The sequence below is a fragment of the Rhipicephalus microplus genome, chromosome 8 (assembly GCF_043290135.1).
Source record: "Rhipicephalus microplus isolate Deutch F79 chromosome 8, USDA_Rmic, whole genome shotgun sequence".
Classification (NCBI taxonomy): Eukaryota; Metazoa; Arthropoda; class Arachnida; order Ixodida; family Ixodidae; genus Rhipicephalus; species Rhipicephalus microplus.
In genome coordinates this window covers 75,597,803-75,616,378 of record NC_134707.1, presented here as the reverse complement: position 1 = coordinate 75,616,378, position 18,576 = coordinate 75,597,803, and the positions used below count along the sequence as shown (strand labels likewise).

The window sequence follows — 18,576 nt, the reverse complement described above, 5'->3', positions numbered from 1 at the left end:
CACAGGTTTGTCTGATTTTCGTAATTCTGGCCCTCTTCTGGCTTCGTGTGTGTTCGTATGGCTTGGAGCTGTTCTCTCACAAAACATCAATGAGCAAACATTCAGTGGTTGCGCTTCACAACCTTATTCTTTTAGGCTTAGCATTTTGAATCGGGTCACTAAGTTCAAAAGAGTTCGTTCTCTCCTCCAAACGAAACCAAAACCATCAATAAACGAAGCTGCAAGTACGAATTGTCACCCGAGAGTACGAAGACTAGGCAAGTCTGTGTACTACCAATTCTTCTCATAGTCGCTAACCGTCGCAGCGCCAGAGTCCCCCCTTCTTAATTTTAAGAAACTCTATGTTTACACCCCTATTGTACATTCGTTCCTCTTCTCACCTTTCTCATCTCTTGCACTACTCTTTTTATTGCCTTGCAAGAACGATGAATGCATCTGCTCACACCTCTTTTTCTCTCTCTCCTCCAGGCTTCTCTTCCAGAAGTGTTTACAGACCCATCACGCATGCGCATTCGCTCCTCTTTCTCATCTCCTAAGCTTCCTTTCTCACCTCGAAATGCAGGCAGCGTTAGCCACCCAGTTTCTTGATTGAAAAAAAAAATGCGCCCATCTCCCCGAAGGGAATTGTGAGGAAATGCGAGTGCATTTCTTGCACCATAAGTGGGTACCTTTTTTGTCAGAAATTTCCCTTCACCGACTTCTGCCATCGACTTGAAAGACGACCAGCCAGCGAACGACTGAAAGAGAGAGTGAGCGAACGCGACAGTAGAGCGCCAGCGATCTCGACTTGGCGTCGGCGTTTCACAGGGTTGTCTCGAGCACACATTTTCGGATGTTTTTGAGAGGTGTGAAGCCAGCGACCGGTCGAGAGTGAGGCGCGAGTGGACGGGAGAGTAGTGCGCAGGGATAAAATAGAGTGAGTGGTGATAGATGGAGCGGCAAAGCACTGCATCTACCCTCTCCTATGCTATCGCACCATATTCTGCGTTTGCTTGGGTTGAGAATGAGCGTGTGCGCCCGCATCTATTTCTACGGGAGACGGAGCGGGACCGAAGAGACAACACCTGCCGGCGCGTGAACAGCACCAGATGTCTCACATTGCCCGACTAAGACACGCATTCCGAATGAAAAACTTAATGTGCACGCTGCACCGCCACTGACTTGTCACCTCGTATAGAAAGGCAATGAATTTTGAACTCCAAAGTAGTGCTAGTGGACGATTTTTTTTTGTGCGTAGTTGAACAAAAAATTTCAGAGTTCGTGTTAACTAAAAGTGGACTTGGAGTCTCAGTGTCATATTGAGGTCGTCTGTCTCGCATTGCCAATTAGCAGTGATTGGCACGTCCGTATAGGAAACATTAGTACATCACTGCGTGCTTTGAACCTTTCCAGCTTTGTCTCCTGCACAACATCACCATCAGAGCAGCGTAAACGCCTTAGCCTATGTAAGCGTTAACGCCTGCTCCTTCGGATATACACATGGTTTTTTTAGCGAAATATGGTGCAAATTCTTTGTATTTACTTGTTTTTTTTTTCAATGCAAGTGATATCGCTGCATTTGCTACCGATGGAAGCGACGCCTACGGGTGGGTTTGCATTGTTGTAAGTAGTAAGTCATCTTTTGTCCCTCCATGTTTTCTTCTTCCTTCGTCTCTTAATGTTTTGTAGCTATTCAGTGACATTTTAACACTTGATGCATACTTGCCACATTTTGTGTTTCAACTTTGTATATTTTGTAGTGAAGAAGAGGAGCTTCAGCGGCATTTCTCGGCGCATCAGGGGCATCGCCATCAGCATAAGCTCGTGCTTGCTGCGCTTGGCCGGACGCTGCTGACTGCTTCGCTTTCTGCGTTCTGCGCTGCAAATAAACCCCGTTACAAGTGGTGGATTCTGCTGGGTTTCGATCACCCTGGAGCTTCGGAATCACACTTTACCATCCGTTATGCCTACCGACGCAAGCGCCGCTCCAACTCCTCCACCGGCACCGCCTACTGTTCTCTGCGCCGGTTCTCTGCGTCTGCGAGATCCCCCTGTCTTCTCAGGCACAGAAGACAAGGACGTTGACGACTGGATTTCAATGTACGAGCGAGTGAGTACTCACAACAAATGGGATGACACCGCTAAGTTGGCCTACGTCTCTTTCTACCTGTCGGACGTGGCCAAGCTGTGGTTTATAAACCACGAAGCGGAACTCCCTACATGGTCGGCCTTCAAAACGAGCCTCACACAAGTTTTCGGGCGGCCTGAGGTACGCAAACGCCGTGCGGAACAACGCTTACATACTCGGTCCCAGCAGCTTGGTGAGAATTTCACAAGCTATATTGAGGACGTTCTGGACCTTTGCAAGCGAGTGAACGAGTCAATGTCCGAAGAGCTTAAGATCAAGCATATCATGAAGGGCATTGAGGACGACGCTTTCCAAATGTTGCTTTTAAAGAGTCCTCGCACTGTCCTAGAACTGACCGAGTTATGCCAGAGTTTTGACGAGTTGCGCAGGCAACGTCTTTCCACCCGACGTCCCTCGGTGCTCGACGACTCTTCGTCCAGCCTTTCCACCCTTGGCATAGGAGAAGACCATGCCCCTCTTCTCTCCAAGATCCAAGAGTTCATCCGCGCTGAGGTCGCTCGTCAGCTCTCTTTGATGTCCTGTGTACCCGATCAACCACACAGATCGCCGTCTACACTCCGCGACTTCATTCAAGACCAGGTCGCACAAGTTCTTCCTCCCGCCCGTGAACCTCCCCCAGTCGCCGCACCTCTCACGTACGCCGAAGCCGTTGCTCGACCTCGACAGCCTGCGTTCCAGTCAGCGCCTATGTATTCGCCGCCGCCCTTTTCGCCGCCGACCTATTCACCGCCGACCTATTCACCGCCGACCTATTCACCGCCGCCTATGCCGATACCACCTCGGCCACAGTTTTCTGCCCCCCAGCCGCAAGTCGGAGTCTACTCCGACCAATGGCGGACCTACGACAACCATCCCATATGTTTTTCTTGTGGTGGTGTTGGCCACGTGGCACGTTATTGTCGTCGTCGCCAGGCTGCCCAGAACATTCGACGAATGCCCTCTTTCGACCCTCAGTTTTCGTCTACGCCTTCAAGCCCTCCTTCCTCTTCCTTTCCTTCTGATCGTCCACTCGGCCCGACCCGCCGCTCCCCATCTCCACGTCGACGTTCGCTTTCCCCTATGCGTCGCCGTTCCGGACCCACCGACCAGGAAAACTAACGGCCGCAGTTCCCGAGGCACGAACTGCGCCCCCGTCGCCATGCACAAGTCCTCACCCCTGTCCAGCTAACGTCATTGAAGTGTCAGTCGATGGTATCGTCGTCATGGCGCTTGTTGACACCGGAGCCGCTCTATCCGTCCTGTCCATGAACCTGTGCCGCAAACTCCGCAAAGTTCTGACGCCATTATCCGGCCTCTCTCTTAGAACGGCTAACGCAGAAAGTGTAACACCTCTCGCAGCCTGCACCACACGAGTCGTCATCGAAGGGATTGTGTATATTGTCGAATTCGTAGTGCTGCCCTCGTGTTCCCATGACATGATACTCGGCTGGGACTTCCTTGCGAATAATAATGCCGTCATTGACTGCTGTCGCGCTAAACTTGAGCTATCTGCACTTCCTGATGTTGACGCTGTCGAAGCCTCCCTGCCGTGTTATAAACTGTTTGTTTCCGACGACACCACCGTACCACCGCGCTCTTCTCTGCTGGTGACTGTGTCGTGTGACGCTATTTCCGACGGTGATGTTGTATTTACGCCCTCTGCCCTGTTCATTCAACGGAAATGTTCTCCACTGCCTATTGCTCTCCTTACTCTCCACCATGGCGTCACGAAGACGCTCGTGTACAATACGCTAGAAGGGCCTTTACCTTTATTCTATGGTGAATGTCTCGGTCACGTGCATCCGATCGACGCCCGTCACATTTTTGACACTCCATCTAGTTTACTTTCTACGGACCTCAGCGCACTCATTTCTGACTCTGTTGTTGACCAGTCACTCCTTGACGCTTTCCACCGCTCCATCGATGTCGCAACGTCTTCGTCAGAACGAAGCCAGTTAGTGAACTTGCTGCAAAAGTTTCGTACTTCTTTTGACAGCCACGCTTCTGGCCTCAGTCGCACATCGAACATATCTCACAAGATTGACACAGGAAGCCATACGCCTCTACGGCAGCGCCCCTACCGAGTCTCAGCGTCGGAGCGCCGTGTTATTGACGACCAGGTTGCTGACATGCTCCAGCGGGGTATTGTACAGCCTTCTAACAGTCCCTGGGCGTCACCGGTCGTTCTTGTTAAAAAGAAGGACGGCTCCATTCGGTTCTGTGTGGATTATCGACGTTTAAACAAGATCACCCGCAAGGACGTTTACCCGTTACCTCGAATAGACGACGCCCTTGACTGTTTGCAGGGAGCAGAATATTTCTCTTCGCTGGATTTACGGTCTGGATACTGGCAAGTTCCTATGCAAGCATCTGACCAACCGAAAACAGCATTTGTCACACCTGATGGGTTATACGAGTTTACCGTTATGCCTTTCGGCCTTTGTAACGCTCCAGCCACTTTTGAAAGAATGATGGACGCTATTTTACAAGGCCTCAAGTGGAACACATGTTTATGCTACCTCGATGACGTAGTTGTCTTTTCCACCGATTTCGACACCCATTTAAATCGTCTCGAGCACGTCCTCACACGTCTCACCGACGCCGGCCTTCAACTCAACCTCAAGAAGTGTCGTTTTGGTGCTCGGCAGCTCACGATTCTTGGCCACGTCGTATCGCGGGACGGCATACTTCCCGACCCCGCCAAGCTTCGAGCAGTCGCCGATTATCCGAAGCCAAAAAACTTGAAGGAACTTAGAAGTTTTGTCGGCTTGTCGCCATACTTCCGACGCTTTATTAGAAATTTTGCTTCCATATGTGCGCCCTTTACGGACCTTCTTAGCGGCGACAAGGACCTTTCCACCTGGTCACCAGCATGCGACGATGCATTCACCAAATTACGCCACCTGCTGACTTCACCACCCATCCTCCGCCACTACGATCCTGCCGCTCCCACGGAGGTTCATACTGATGCCAGCGGTGTTGGACTTGGCGCTGTGCTCGCGCAACGAAAGGCAGGGTTTGATGAATATGTCGTCGCCTACGCAAGCCGTACTTTGACGAAAGCCGAGGCTAACTACTCCGTGACCGAGAAAGAGTGTTTAGCTATTATTTGGGCCCTTGGAAAATGTCGCCCCTACCTGTATGGTCACGCATTCGACGTCGTCACTGACCACCACGCCCTTTGTTGGCTATCCACACTTAAAGACCCTTCCGGACGACTTGCTCGCTGGGCGCTCAAACTTCAGGAATACGACATCCGCGTTATTTACAGATCTGGTCGTAAGCACACGGATGCCGACGCCCTTTCTCGCTCACCCATATCGGATGAAGGTGTTTGCCTCTCTTCTCTCGAGCCTGCACTTGCGTCATCCGCTTTGCGCAACATGACGGTGGAACAACGAAAGGATCCCAGGATCAGTGGCCTCATAAGCATTCTTTCTGATCCTCTCACTCATTCGCCGTCTCGCGCTCTCCGCCGCCAGGCTAGCAACTTTTGCCTAAGGGATGATCTTCTTTATCGACGCAACTACCTTTCTGACGGTCGCAAGTGTCTCCTTGTGATACCCCGCCATCTTCGAGCTGCCATCTGCGAAGCTTTTCACGCGGACCCACAGTGCGCCCACGCAGGCCTCTTCAAGACATACGCTAGGCTTCGACTCAGATATTATTGGCGTGGCATGTATAACTACGTGCGAAAGTTCATTCGCTCGTGTGCTCAGTGCCAACGACAAAAGTTACCTCCCGGGCAAGTCTACCCGTCACAACCTCTTCCTTGTCCTAGTCGACCTTTTGATCGCGTCGGCATTGACATTTACGGACCACTACCATCAACTCTAGCTGGTAATCGCTGGGTTATTGTTGCGATAGACCATCTGACACGCTATGCCGAAACAGCCCCGCTGCCGACTGCCACAGCCCGTGACGTTGGAACGTTTCTGTTGCAACGTTTCATTCTGCGTCATGGGGCCCCTCGCGAGCTCTTAAGTGACAGAGGCCGTGCCTTCCTTTCTGACGCCTTGAAGGCATTACTCAACGAATGTCGAATCGTGCACCGCACAAGTACAGCGTACCACCCTCAAACAAATGGCATGACGGAGCGCTTCAACCGTACTCTTGGAAGTATGCTGTCGATGTACGTCGCCTCTGATCATTCAAATTGGGACCAAGTTCTCCCGTTCGTCACCTACGCGTATAATACTGCCGTACAAGCTACTACTGGGTTTTCGCCATACTTTCTTTTGTACGGACGAGAACCTTCAAATACAGTAGACACTATTCTTCCATATAAACCTTATGAGTCCGGAAGTACAACTCTGTCCGAAGCTGCCCGACATGCTGAAGAATGCCGCCAGCTTGCCCGCTCTTTTTATACCGAGGACCAGTGGCAGCAGCAATCCCGCCAGACTGGGGACCGTTCGGCTCCAAACTTTCCACCTGGTTCATTAGTATGGCTTCGGGCACCTGCTACCGCGCCTGGCCGCTCCGCAAAACTTCTTCCCAAATACATCGGGCCATACCGCGTTGTAGAGCAAACGTCACTCGTCAACTATATCGTGGAGCCCATCATCCCATCCACAGATCTACGCTACCGCGGCCGCGACACTGTCCACGTCTCTCGTCTCAAGCCATATTACGACCCATTAGTCGTTTCTTCTCCCTAATCCGCCAGGATGGCGTCTTTTTGTGCGGAGGGCGATTGTAGTGAAGAAGAGGAGCTTCAGCGGCATTTCTCGGCGCATCAGGGGCATCGCCATCAGCATAAGCTCGTGCTTGCTGCGCTTGGCAGGACGCTGCTGACTGCTTCGCTTTCTGCGTTCTGTGCCGCAAATAAACCCCGTTACAATTTTAACAATATATCCCTGTGTATTGTCCTGAGTGAATTTTCATATTTCATTTATGGTTCCATGCCCTACTATTTTCATTTATCGACACCACTTACTATGCCAAGAAAAAAAGTGAACACACCTGCAAAGCAACCTAGCTGAAATCTATGATCATATAAGCTATCATGTCGCGAGTGAACGGCTTAAAAGCCAAACAAGATCATGTTTTTTTTTGCACGCCTTGCTTTTTAAGTGCTGGGCGACGACGTTCTGACATGATTGGTAATACGCTTGCACGACGTAGCACATCTCCCCTTTTACCAGTTGAACCTTTGAGGTGGCTGTCGTAGCCTGTTGGACCGGTGGTGCGGTAACGATGCGTCTAGTTGGCTGGAGGGCGGCGACTCCGCCGGCGCGGGCTCAGCGATTCCGGCTGGCATGGACGAGGTTTAGTTTGCGGGGTGGTGGTGGATGTTGTGGCACACCCTGGCTGCGGCGTATTCGAGTCCTTGCGGGTGCGCGGCCGTAGTTGGTCCACATGACGACGTTGCTCCGATGTACACACTTCCCATCCGAGCCCCTTAGATGGTGGTTACCACTCCAAGCTACCATTCCGGCCGGTGGTGGAAACTTCTAAGCCACACCGGCTGTCCTGCCCACAACAACATCATAGAAGGGCGTTCTTCAAATGGCGGATCACCACCTTCACTCGAAAGGCGACACTCTATCCTGGTCCATAGCTTGTAACCTTGCAGTATTTTGGAAGGAGTATTTCTAGCCTTTACCGGTTTTCATCGGAAGCGACATAAAAACTGACTGCGACGTGCCAACCCCTTGAGCTTTTCGAAGGCCTTCCTTGATCGTGCAAACCACGCGTTCTGCCAGGCCATTTGACTCCGGGTGGTAAAGAGCCATCGTCACGTGGTTCAACCCATTCACTCTACGGACTTCTCAAACTCGGCTGAGACAAACTGTAGCCTGTTAACTGAAACCAGCGTATGTCGCAGGCTGAACCTTGCAAATATGAACCTTAACGCTTCAGCGGGGGTTTATGACGTCGTACTGCGCCACGATATGGCGTCCAACCACTTAGTTTCAGCATCCACGACCACCAGTAGAAAGTGCCCTTTGATGGGGCTTGCGTAGTCAATGTGCAACCGAGACCACTTGCAACCGAGGCCATGGTGCCGGAACATCGCGCATTCGCATACCATTCTTTCGATGTCTGCATCCAGCTCTGGATACCAAAAAGTGGTTCGCGCGAGGTATTTCATTGCCGCCATTCCTGGATGTGTTTCGTGTAGGAGCCTCAAAAGGCTTCCAGCAGCCGCTGATGGCACGACTATTCTACGCCCACAATAATGAGGTTCTGAATCACAGTCAGCTCATACTTTTTTTTTTGGAAGAACGGAGGTAATCGCTCAGCGGTCTCTGTCAAATACTGAGGCTTGCCCTGCGGGATTCACTTTTGCACCTGCTGTAACGTAGCATCATGCATGGTTTGAGCCAACAACTCTTTGGAACCACTGGGGGCCGCATTCACAGTCTCAGCACATAATTTAAACTCGGAAGCGTCGTCTTTTTCGTTATCGGGCTGCATCCGAGAAATAGCGAGTCGGCTGAAGGCATCTGCGTTCACTTTTGTAATTATGAAAACGTGAACCCAACTTGGTTAGGCTGTGCCGATATATGCACCCAAATCTGAGCACACGGGCCTACAACGTTTCCGCCTCCATCAGAAATGCATCCGCCGCAGCCGGGATTCGATCCCGCGACCTGCGGGTGAGCAGCCGAGTACTTTAGCCACTAGACCACCGCGGCGGGGCAGGCTGAACTGTGCGGTCAACGGTTTGTGGTCGGTTACCAGATCGAAGTGAGTCCCATACAGGTAGTCTTTGAATCTAGTTACGCGAAATGCGAGGGCGAGGACCTCTTTTTCTAATTGGAAATAGTTTTTCTCGGCTTCTGTGAGTGTTCGTTACCTGAATCCGATAGGGTAGTCAATTCGTCCGAGTCGATCCGAAAACACTGCGCCCAGACCTACTGCTGACGCGTCGCACTCTGGGCGAATGGGCTTGCTTAGGTGAAAATGCGCCAAAATTTATGCAATCTTCACTGTCTGTTTGGCTGATTCGAAAGAGTTTTGCCGTTGTCTGCCCCAGGCAAATTTACGCGCTTTGGCAACAATACATATAAAGGCGCTAGTAAAAACGACACATTTGCAATAACTTGCCGTAGTAATTTACCAGACCTAAAACTGCTTTTAGTCCTGTTACCGAAGTTGACTAGGGGGCGTCAAACAGTGCCGTGTTGTTTTCATTCTTGGGGCGTAGGCCGTATCTGATAATGCAGTGTCCGAGAAGGGTGACTTGCTCTTGCCTGAACTTGCATTTCCCCCGTCGTAGGCGCAGGCCATGTTCCCTAAGGCGCTGTAGCACTAGCTTCAAGATCCCGCAGTTGTTTGCCTTTTACGATACAATTAAGCCGTACAGATATTCCTGCAAGCCGAGAACATTGCTGAGCACGGCCCCCACGCGCCGCTGGAAAATTGCCGGCGCTGATGACACTCCGAACAGCAGCCTGTTGAAACAGCGCAGACCTTTGTGAGTGTTCGAAACGACTAACCTCTTCGAGTCCTCGTCAAGGGGCAACTGATTACAGGCGTCCCGCAAGTCCAATGCGTTGAAAACCTCTGCGCCGTTGAAATTCGCAAAGATATCGTCAACTCGCGGCCGTGGATATTGCTCCATAACGATAGTTGCGTTCACCGTAAGACGGAAGTCACGGCATAATCGCACCTGTCTATCTTTCATGACTGAGGGCAAAACGGGTTTGGCCCATTCGGCAGTTTACGCCGGTAATAACACCCCTTCGTTTACCAGCTGATCTAACTCTGCCGACACCGTTTTTTTAGCGCATACGGCACCGTCCGAGCCTTACAAAACCGGGATCTTGCACCTTCTTTGACGCTCAGATGTACTGGCGGGCCTCGGAATAAAACTAAATGTGAAGCCAATACATCACTGTACTCTCCTAGCATAGTTTCAAGCATTCTGTCCACAGTTTTTGCTTGAACACACGCCACACCATTTCCAGTCAGTACCGTCATTGAAGCTACGGGTATACAGTGCCACGGCCGCAAAGTATTGGTCCCGGACAGTTGATGACGACGGTTCAATGTCGACTGTCCACCCTCTTCACGATGGTTACGTCGCGAGAGAACGACTCTGTAACCAAGCAAGAACAAGGCGTTTGATTTTGCGTATTTCACTTTTTGTGCCTCGGCGATGACATCGTGGAAGGCATGTGGAACGCTTGCATGACGTAGCATAAACCTCTTTTTTTATCAACTAGCTAGAGTCGTAATTTGAAAATGCCGCAGAACATTTAACAACTAAAACATTGATATGTGCTCACCTTCTCGTAAAATATATCGTTCGAAGTGGTGTATTTCCTCAAAAGCTTCTTGCAGTAATGCTTCTTGCTTACTTTCTGGCCAGGAAATTTCTTATAATGGTACATGTAGGTTGATTGCGACACTATTCCCACGCATCTGCGAGGCATGAATCTGCGAGAATGGAATCACTCATCAAAGGACGCTGATCCACTTGCAATGGCAATCGTGAAATCTTTGGGTCTTCGAAGTGTTGATCATGCCTCTGCTCGAAATACTATCCAAAGGGTAAAAGAAATGCACAGGAAATGTCTTACTTTAGGTTGTCTCGAATCCTTCTTTCACTGCACCGAGAAAGCCGATATTTTTTCACTCCTCCGTCTACATAGCTCATAAGATATCCTTCGGACCAGGGACATTGTTCGGTTTCATCGTGAGGTGATCCCATTCTTTAGGGTGTAATAGATCGTCATACTTTGTTAAGCAGCCTTTTTTTAAACACCTCAAACACGCTTACTTACACATGCCCCAGTTCGTGAGCCATTATAAAAACGCCTTTGTATGACGAGGCAATATCTTCGCTTAAGGAAACGGCCCTCTTCGTACAGGGAGGGCCTCCAAAGGCAAGTCCTGGATGAAAAATAAAGAAGTGAATTTTCATGTTAGGCTCTCCTATCCAGACAAAACAAAATAGCTTTCATTTCGCATCTTTTTCGGTTGTATATGTTCGAACAATGCTCCGCAGCCTTTGATCGAATAGTAACAAATTCAAAATACACTAGAGACTAAATATAGTGATTTTTAATACATAGCAAACGTTTCAATATTTGATAATTTGTGCAGTAAACCATTTATGGTGTTTCTAGAAGGTACACTTAGTAACCTCAGCTATGAGGCTACACGCACTAAAATATATGTATGACGTTATACACAACCAGAAAGATGTCTAACCAAGGATATTTAAAATCCTGAAGAGCTACTTCATGTGATCTGGAAGAACATAGCAGTTGGCTTTCTCTGCATTAATAACGCGATCTGTTGCTGGGTTTGTTAGCTCTAGTCACACCCTGCATTTTTTTTACCAAGTAGTAACTGTATTTACCTATTATCTAGATGTATACACGCAGGATTGAGTTCACGGTATAATTAAAGTGGCTCTTAGGAAAAATACTTGCGAAATGCTGGTTGGAGGCTAGCAATTTATTCTTGTGTTAAAATTTATTCTTACCATTTGACCAAGTATGAGTTACTTTCAGTAAGTATATTAAAATTATATTTTCACAATTATTTACACTACAAAGCAAAGCTAATTAATTCTGTTAGTCCATTCTCGTGCATACGTTTAAGTTAAGTATACTACTCCAATAATTGAGCCGTGTTCTATTTACCAAACACAAGGCATCTCACCGGTATAATCTTTATCCAGAGCACCATTTTCAATACGGGCCATGTCTTGGCTGCATTTGAAAAAAATTTAAGCTTTACCAGAAACGTGGATTGATATTTTTCATACTAGAGAGATTAAAAGTGACACTCAAGTCTCATGCAATTGGCATTCTCACCTCCACCTCCAACAGTGGCATACCAAAAAGTGGTAATAATAACAATAACACAACACAATATCTGATTTTCATCGCCGCCATCGGGATGAAATCGGCATTTATTTCTCACCACCTGGGGCTTTTAATATCAATTTAAACATAAGTCCAGCCACCGTGATAAGGACTCGATCCTCTTGATAATTATCATCACGAAAAAGCGAACCATTCAGGGGGATAATGAAATCGAACAATCTGCTATCTTACCCTGTTACGAGGTGCACTACGTCAGGTTTCCCAGGTATATTGCCTTTTACGTAATAATCATACAAGCCATCCAATGATTTATCCATGTCAAGAATACCAGGCTTAAGGTGTTTGGCATAAGCATCGTTCTGCGAATAAGTCTGATTAGATAGTGGCCGACACACTCATAACATTTTAAAGGTATTTTTTTTCTTACACAAACACAGTTACAGTTACAACACATAGATACATACTGTCATCATACACTTGTGCAAACTGATAGTGTAAAAGATAAATATCTTGTACCTGTGAAGAGTCTATGGTGCAAAGTATTCGCACAAGCCTACTTGATTCGAGGCTCTTGTGTCCTCAGTACGAGCCAAAGCTCTGCTGTCATATTGATTCAATTGTGAGTAGTCGATGCTGTAATACTTCACTGCGTTACACATAAGAAAAAGGCGACTAAAATTAGACACGTTATTGATTAGCTCCGTGCGTAACACAACTTCAATATTAGGATCAAAGTTGGAGATCTGCGCCCTCGAAGTTTCGGTAAAGATATTAACGTCTCGTCTAATCTAGGCGTGAATTCTCTTTTCATGTTTTTATTTTTCACCGTTCATCAGCCACTCGGAATCACCCACCGCCCACCTGAAAAAAATGGGAAGGTCCATCAGGCAATTAACTTTACGCGGTTTCTAAATTATGTTTGAGCGAAGCCGCGATTTCCGGAAAATACGTGATTGATGACATAAATGATACACGTTGTCTAAGAGATCACTTTCACTTCGTCAACAGAAAATGTTACAACGAAGCCCCATCAACAAGCCTAATACTACCCTTTTTTAAATAAATAAATGAAAGCGTTTTATACCACTCTCCAACAAGACTTCACGGATGTTTTTTTAACATAAACGCACCAGCAAAGGAAATGTGACGAAAAAGTTACACTATTCCCTGAGTAAAATCCAAGTCCTTTTCGGTGTTGCAGAAACCAACTCTTACCACTCAGCGCCCGAGACGCACCACCCGAGGTGGTATAACAAAGTGGGAGACTAAACATGCTGCCGCTATTCAACCAGCGGTGATTGACCTACTGGTCACTTGGAGATGAAGCAGAAACGCCGGAGAAGTCCTAGTAGTCTGAGAAAAACTTGTATTTACAGAGTGTTCAAAAGTTACATAAATATGGACATCAACGTTACAAAAGAGAGGGAGAGAGAGAGAAAACACTTTGGAAATGAACCGACTTCTCTAGAGCGACCCTACAGGATTCGGCAGAGCCGATGGTGCCTAACACCGCAAGCCCAGTTCAGAACACTTGGCGGAATTGCGGGGCCTCTTCTTATCCCCTCGGAGCTCCGCCCTTACACAACTCTCGGTGAATCGTCGCCTGCTTGTCCGCTGATACACTTGGTCGTACACTTGGTACGAACAGTACACTTGGTCGATGAAAAACCTGTAACGAGGACGCAACCTTTGTGCATGTGTGAGAGCTTATACCCTCGCCCCCCAAAAACACAACCAAAATGCAAATAAAACAGAACTAGAAAAAGTGATACAGGCTCGAGCAAGCTACGCGGCGCACAATTATCAAGATTTAGAGCTACACGTATCTTTGGTGGCCATAGAACGGCTTCCCCATAACACGTCATCTTCTTGACGATGGGGCAAAAGTCTGCCCGTCTCCTGTGCGCTGTAAGAGGAACCACTCGCTGACCGCCTGTTGCTACACTTACGAGCTAATTTGTAAGAATTAACGCGGGAGCAGTCCAAAACATGTCAATGCAACAACGCGCACCAAATCACTTATCGGGCGCCCGATATCGCGACACCAGCCACGCTCTCACGTGTCGCCAGCCCACCCGCTTCCGAGAGCTACCGGAGCTAAGCCGGACCGAGACAAAGGGTTGTCGCTGATCTCCGAGTTTTCGCAACGTGTGCTGCCTCGAAACGGCGCGCGTGAACACTGCAGGTGGCTGGGCTTCCCCTGAACCGAAGTGAGGAGTCACTGCGCTGCTTTGGCTCTCGGAAGAGGCCCCTTGATGCGCCGACTGCCAGTGCCGTGAGGCAATCAGGGCGTCGTCACAATGCCGTTTCGAATCCCTGTTGCCCACGTGGGGGTCCATTTTTTTAATCAATTATATGAGCACTCTCAGATGGATTTTGCCGCCACCGTCCATGCCGACGTCGGCGTTCATGTCATGCACCGCAAATGTATGCGTATCTATATTTATGAAAAAGCAAGAAAGAGAAAGTACCAGAAAAAAGCACTCCGGCACGCGGAATCGAACGTGAGACCTTCGCGTCGTGAAAGCGAGGCGTTCACCACTTAGCCTTCCCGGAAAACGTCCCTCATCGTACAAACGACAAGCTAATTAGTACTAGTAGTAATAGACTTTTATTCACCCAGAATTTATAGGCAGAGCATTTCGACCACCTGTGCAACCAGTCGACGCTGTTCCTCCCCTTCGGCGCCGATCCAGTCGAGCCAGGAGGTGATGGAAAGGGATGTGGGAGGGTAATAGCTGGATTGCTGAGCAGTTTGGCAGTAAAACAGGCAGTGTGACAGGTCAGTATGGGGAGGGGCAATCAGGACAGCAGGGGTTAGACCTCCTATATATATAAAGGAAAAGGCGAGAGGGGATTATCAGGCAGTTCATTTGGATGTCCCGTAGAGTTCGAGCCTCGAGCACAGTGAGTAATAGATGAGGGGGAGGGTAAAGACGCTTGTCGAGCCGGAGCTGGAGATATACCTCCTTGATAGTGTGACGCAAGGAGATCTGCCCATCGTTATTCGCGGAGCTCTCAATGTCTTCCGAAGATGTGGGCCGGGGAGTGAACGGTGCCCGGTGCAATATATCGCGGGCAAGCTGATGAGCTAGCTCATTGCCGTTAATCCCTGAATGCCCAGGAACCCAGCGGAGAAAGACAGTGGAGGGTTGAAGAGCAGAGGCCGCTCGCTCTACCTCCTGTTGAAGAGCAGGGGGCAACGTGTTGTTCTTTCTGTGACGGATGGCGGCGTGAGAGTCGGGATAAATTGTGTACTCGGGGAGAGAAGGGAGAGAGGAAAATGACTGCATGGCGTGGATCATGGAAAGGACCTCGAGTGAAAGTACATTTGACGGGTGTAAGTATGGCCGGCTGGTGTGCGTGTCAGGTGCCGAAAGGCGTGGATGGTAGATAACGTAGCCACACGAGCCCCGAGGAGCCATATATGAGGCATCCGTGTAGGCAACTCCCTGTGTAGAGAGAGGAGGAGAATGATGCTGTGCTGCCGCATGACGCAGGCCGGCGTCAAGAACAGGAGACATATTCGATGGGAGGGGAAGGATGCGAAGGTTTGAAGCAGCGGTGCTAGGGGCAGAAGGCAAGGTGGGAACGGAAACGGGAATATGCAGGATACCGGCTTGGGCTAATAGCCATTGGCCTTGACGAGTGAGAGAAAGACGGGCAATCTGAGAGTCTTGGTGCAGAGAAATAAGAGAACGTAATGTATGAAAGAGGCCTGTGGCAAAGAGCTTAGTAATAGAGGTAGTGACAGGGAGGTTTAGAGCTGCCTTGTAGAGGCCTAATAGAGCTCTTTCGAGTGTGTTGAGTTGCGTTTGGGTGAAATGAACGTAGGGTGCAAAGTACAAGAACTTGTTAGGGCAAGCGCATGTGCAACCCGGCACGCATGAGCCTCGTGGAGCCCCGACTGCCGAGTGACCACGTGTCGCAGGAGTTGGGTCACCGAGTGGCAAGTCCTCACAGCGTGATGTAGGGCCTGCGCGTTCTTTATCGCGTGCAAAGGGAAGCCAAGAACTTTGCATTGCTGAACAGTGGAGATGAGAGAGCTAGAAAGATGTAGGGAGATGAGGTTATTGTGGGAGCGGTGGTACGCAGATTGGTTTAGCAAAAGTAGTTCACATTTCTCTGGTGCAGCGGTCAGGCCAGCAGTAGCGAGAAAGGAAGCGATAAGGTCCAGGCTACGTTGCAAAGCATCCTGCACGTGGCCGGGACATCCAGACGTACACCAGAGAGTGATGTCGTCTGCGTGAAAAATATGGTGGAGGTCAGGTATTTGGGACAGTTGGGAGGCAAGGGGGGCCAGAGCCATATTAAATAGAGTAGGAGATAGTAAGGCACCTTGAGGAGTGCCGCGGGTGAGAAGTGTGGGTTAGACAAATAAGTATCGACTCTAAAGCGAGTAACTCGATTGGAAAGAAACGATCAGATGTAAGAATACATGCGGGAGCCACATGACAGGGAGGAGAGCTGAGCGAGTATGTGGTCATGAGTCACGCCATCGAATGCCTTCCGTACATCGACGGTTACAAGCGCATGGATCTGACTACGAGAAGGTGAAAGAAAAGTATGCTGGAGAACAAGGAACATGTCCTGCGCACAAACGTGGCGTCGGAAGCCAATAAGAGAAGGAGGGAAAAACTCTTTCGCCTCAATAAAATCAGACAGTCGAGTCAAGGCCATTCGCTCAAAAGTCTTGCCAACGCATGACGTCAAAGAGATAGGGCGAATGTTAGAGAGAGATGGAGGTTTGCCCGGCTTCGGAATCATGCAAAGTGGAGAGGATGTCCTAGAGCTTGGAATACAGCCGCTGTTCCATGCTTCGTTGATTGTGTGTAAGAGAAATTCCTTCGCGTTGTCGGGGAGATTACGTAGTGTAGTATATGTTATCTCATCCTCACCGGGTGCCGAGCGGGTAGATTGAGTGGCTAAGGCAGCTTCCAGCTCCCTGAGTGTGAATGGGCGGTCCAAGTTTGGGTTAGCTTCGCCACAGTAATCTGGGTAGGAAGGTGTGAGGGGGGGTAGGAGATACAAAGATTTTATATTTTCAAACACATCAGATGGAGTCCCTTGAGTGAAAGCTTTAGCTAGGGTGGGAGCAACGGTAGGCTTGGTACCTAAGAGAGACCTAAACAGAGACCATGTAGAGCGCGAGTGCAGTGCGGAGTCAAGGCCGTCACACAGCGTGTTTCAACGAGAGTGCTCGAGAGAAGTGCCGTAAGTGATAATTTCAGCCCGCAGAGCATCAATTCGGAAGGAAAGTTGGACGTTGTGTGGCTGGGAGCGGAGAGCGCGTTTAAAACGTTGATGACGTCGCCATAAGCGGAGGAAGTGAGGATCAGGGTCAGGAATGGGGAGTTGAAAACGAGCGCGGCGACTACAGGACGTCATTGCTGCGGAGATCCGCGCCGTCCAGTTGTCGTAAGTTTTAAATGAATCAGACAAAAGGATATTACGGAATGCTTCCCAGTCAGTGTGAGTGACTCGTTATTTCCGCCTGGTGTGGGAAAGAGGGGTGGTTATGTTTATGAGAAAGTGATCACCGAAAAGATTTTCAGCGGACACCTGCCAGTGAAAAGAAAGGGAATTCCGAGAGAACGTGAGATCGGGTGTAGTGGAGCGCTGTGAAACAGTGCCCGCTCGAGTAGGGGTGTCCGGAGTATGAAGAAGGATGAGATGGCGTTCCTGGGCGAGGCAGTGTAGAAGGCGACCTGGTTTGAGTGTTTGGGGTAACCCCAGAGCTTATGAGAAGCATTAAAGTCCCCCCCAAGGAGGATATGGGTGGTCGATGGAAGGGAGTGCAGGAATTTGCCAAGAGCACTAAACAAAGACGACGTGACAGGGGCGTTGTAAAAGGACATCAGAGCGAGAGAAATACGGGTAGATGGTTGGTAATAGACCACACCAACTAAATGTTTCAGGAGGGGGGAGGGTACGTCTAGTGGTTAAACGAGAACATCATTGCTTACATAAATGGACGCAAGTGGCGTTCCTGTCGTAGCGTGATATGCACGGTAGCCCGGGACGGCAAGGGCCGCCCGAGTCTCCTGTATAAGGAGAAAATGGGGTAATGTTTGGCGGGTGAGGAGATATTTGTGAAGAGGGGTCTTATTATGACAAAAGTTGCGGCAGTTCCACTGCAAAATATCGAGGTCTTTTTAACGCGCCATCTAGGTCTTTGAAGAAGAGGAAGCGCCTACGCGTGCGCGTTCCTTCTTTTTCGCCGGAGGAAGCGACTCTTGCAGGGACTTAAGCATATAGGTGAAAGATTCCAGTTGCTTGGGTCGGGTTTCGAGGGTCGTAAGAATCCGGACAATTGAATTTTCAGCTGGACCAAACGAGTATGATGCGCAGTGGTGGTGGTTTCGACCATGTCGGCCAATTTGGTTACATGGGAGTAGGAGGTTGGGGCAGTGAGTGTGGTGAGTTGCTTATTTAGTTCCGCGAGTTGAAAGGTAAGAGAGGATGTGGTAGTTGCGAGTGTCTGCGTCAGTTCCAGTATTTTCTGTTGTAGATCATCCGACATGCGTTGTTGCTTGCGTTGGTTGCGCTCCAACATAGCCAGTCGCAGATCGAAGGAGAGGCTCTCGTTACTTAAAGATGGTGAAGGTGTGTTTGATGAAGTGCACATGGGAGGTGTTCCCTTAACCTTAGCGGCGTATGAGCCCGGGGGAGATGTTG

General features: G+C 49.3%; 1 protein-coding gene across 1 annotated transcript in view; it reads right to left on the bottom strand.

Annotated features, from left to right (window-relative positions):
- The window catches only part of LOC119165884 (venom metalloproteinase antarease TserMP_A), a 50,622-nt gene that overhangs the window by 3,908 nt on the left and 28,138 nt on the right, over nucleotides 1–18,576 (bottom strand). Inside the window, exons 7-11 of the mRNA XM_037417894.2 lie at nucleotides 12,130–12,257; nucleotides 11,732–11,781; nucleotides 10,846–10,954; nucleotides 10,642–10,773; nucleotides 10,348–10,498 (exon numbers count right to left, since the gene is read on the bottom strand). Coding sequence (XP_037273791.2) covers nucleotides 10,348–10,498; nucleotides 10,642–10,773; nucleotides 10,846–10,954; nucleotides 11,732–11,781; nucleotides 12,130–12,257 — 570 coding nt within the window. The remainder of the gene's footprint in view (nucleotides 1–10,347; nucleotides 10,499–10,641; nucleotides 10,774–10,845; nucleotides 10,955–11,731; nucleotides 11,782–12,129; nucleotides 12,258–18,576) is intronic.